Source organism: Anopheles aquasalis, chromosome 2, assembly GCF_943734665.1.
Source record: "Anopheles aquasalis chromosome 2, idAnoAquaMG_Q_19, whole genome shotgun sequence".
Classification (NCBI taxonomy): Eukaryota; Metazoa; Arthropoda; class Insecta; order Diptera; family Culicidae; genus Anopheles; species Anopheles aquasalis.
Window position 1 is genome coordinate 51,000,001 of NC_064877.1, and position 2,500 is coordinate 51,002,500.

At 37.1% G+C, this 2,500-nt stretch overlaps 1 protein-coding gene across 3 annotated transcripts in view; it reads right to left on the reverse strand.

Annotated features, from left to right (window-relative positions):
• Positions 1 to 2,500, reverse strand: part of LOC126573081 (plectin) — a 28,125-nt gene that overhangs the window by 14,179 nt on the left and 11,446 nt on the right. For all 3 annotated transcript variants that reach the window (XM_050232918.1, XM_050232917.1, XM_050232920.1), the window contains 2 exons: positions 641 to 808; positions 87 to 575 (listed from right to left, as the gene is read on the reverse strand). In XM_050232918.1, coding sequence (XP_050088875.1) covers positions 87 to 575; positions 641 to 808 — 657 coding nt within the window. The remainder of the gene's footprint in view (positions 1 to 86; positions 576 to 640; positions 809 to 2,500) is intronic.

Genomic DNA, 2,500 nt, shown 5'->3' on the forward strand with positions numbered 1-2,500 from the left:
ATTTTCTCCCCAACCCAATATAGATGAGCTTGAAGTCGAAAGCAAAGTGTAGGTTCTTTGTTTAGGAATAATATAAGATACTCTACCTGCGAGCGTTCAAGTTCATTTCGCAGCCTCTCATTTTCCAGCTCTAGGCGCGAAATTCGTTGCTTGGCATGTTCCCAATCAGCTCCACTACGACCAACGTCCGTGGCTGCTTTATCCAACTCGGCCTTCGATTTACCAAGTTCACTCTGCGAACTCTCCAACTTGGCCTCTAAGCGGTCCTTTTCAGCTAATGATCGATGAAGTCGTGTTGTTAGTTTTTCCACTTCGCTATCGAGCGTGTGCAGTTTCATTTTGAACTCTGCTAGCTCACGCTCGTGTAATTCTCGTTCTTCTTTCTTTTCGGCCTCAGCCCGATCACGTTGGTCGCGTAACTGTTGCATTTGTTTTTCCTTGTCCCCAATTGCTTCTTCCAAGCTGGTCAATGCGCCTTCGGAACTGCAATGGTGTGCTTGCATCGCACTAAGACGTGCACGGGCCATATCAACTTGATTATCCTTTTCCTTCAATAGATCTTCCAAGTTATCAATCTAAAAATAAGAATATCGCAAATGAAAATACATTACAAACGGAAAGGGAAACCTAAATGAAATACCTTTCGCTGCAGAACGTTGATTTTTCTGTCTTTGATATCCATATGCTCCTTCAACTCTGTTAGTTCTGTTTGTAAACGGTTTTTCTCCTGCACTGTAAGCATTGTACCTTGTGTCTTTTTCTCGATCATTCGATTCTTGTCTTCCAAACGGTTGCGCAGCTCTTCCACCTAATGGATGAAATAGAATGTTTGTTTTTAGAAAAAATATGACGTAACCCTAACGTAAATGGTTATAATAAACTAATAAATGGTTATAATATCCCGGTAAACTTCGTTCTGCCATTCGACTCTTGAGGCCTATATTTAAGATGTTTTAATGTATAGTTTTTAACCATAAAGCAATGCGGCACGATGTAAATGAGCCACGGGAGGATTTGCAATAGTTCACATATAAGATCCTGATCTTGATTGCATTGCTCCCTTCGTCTTTCGCTATCATTAATCCTTTCTCGTTGTTCTTGAGATCTTGATTTTGATTTTCAGACATATGCAATTGAAGCTGAAAACATGCTTGATCCCGTTGCTCAGAGGTCTGGTTTCTACGGATTAGTGACAGTCTTTTTGAATTTCTTCTGCGTACTCCTTTACGTGATCTTTTGATTGAAGGTATTTTATTTGTCTTGAAATGACTCAACTAAAATCAGATAATTTTCTTTTTACCAAAACTAGTTCTTGATGTACTCGCTGTAGTTTTTATTCAAACCACAATAATTACCAAATTTAAATCACTTGACGAATCATCGGTGGTTTGCTCAAACTAATCGCTCTTTGGTCCGATGGAAGTAAAAAATTGAAATCTGATTTTGTGATCACTGTAGAAAGTACCACAGTAGGCAAATATGATCAAATTAGAGAAATGTAGAATTGAACGCAGTGGGCATTGGAGCTGAAAGGTTGCCATCCAATGTTTTAAAATAATATCGAATCAAGTAGGCTGTGAGGTGGAAATCCGGTGCAAAATTGAGTTCCAATTTGCCATAAAAGGACAGAACTTACTCGACATTTTTAAACGTATAAAGCCCAACGTATTTTCGCAGAGCAAGACGAATTCATTGGGCCAAGAATGAGTGAAAGAATGAGTGAGTGAAATCGGCCCATCCGTTCTCAAGTTATGGGAGTTCGAAAGTACGAAACTTGATTTTTATGTACTACTGTGGCCAATAAATAAGAAGAATCGGTACACAATTTGCTAGTGCTAACGATTTTTTTCATTCTCGTATTTTTTGTAGATTATCAGTACTGTTGTTAGAATGCATGCCAAGTTTCACGTCAAAATAATGATTAGTTTTTGAGATATGATTTTTTTGTGAGATACGATATTTCATCACCAAATCATGGATTTCTTGGACGTGAGCTCCGTCTGTCGCCGTTGATGGTCGCCCATGACGTTTTCGGCTTCAACACGTTTCCGGCCTTCTTTGAAATGTTTGTGCCACTTGTAAACATTTAATTTTGACAAAGCGTCTTCTCAAAAAGCTTTTTGCACTACTCTCAAAGTATCCTTAGCGGAAAATTCATTCAAACAAAAAATTATGCAAATTCTTTACTCCAGAAAGTTCACCGTAGCGAAAAACGAGAAATGCACTTTTAGTATCTCGAAAAAAAATCATATCTCAAAAACTAATCATTATTTTATCCCAAAAACTTCCGTCCTTATATGTATATATTATAAAAAATCATTCACTCTTTGGTGAAATTCTTAGTTAACCAGAATAATTCTTACTACAAAAATATTGGTGAAAGAATAGTCTACTTGAACATCATTAGTTACTTTAATTGTCGATTTCCATGTTTTTTGATTGATCTTGTAATTACTTTTTTTCATACACAAATACACAATGAATCTCAACCAAATAAAAT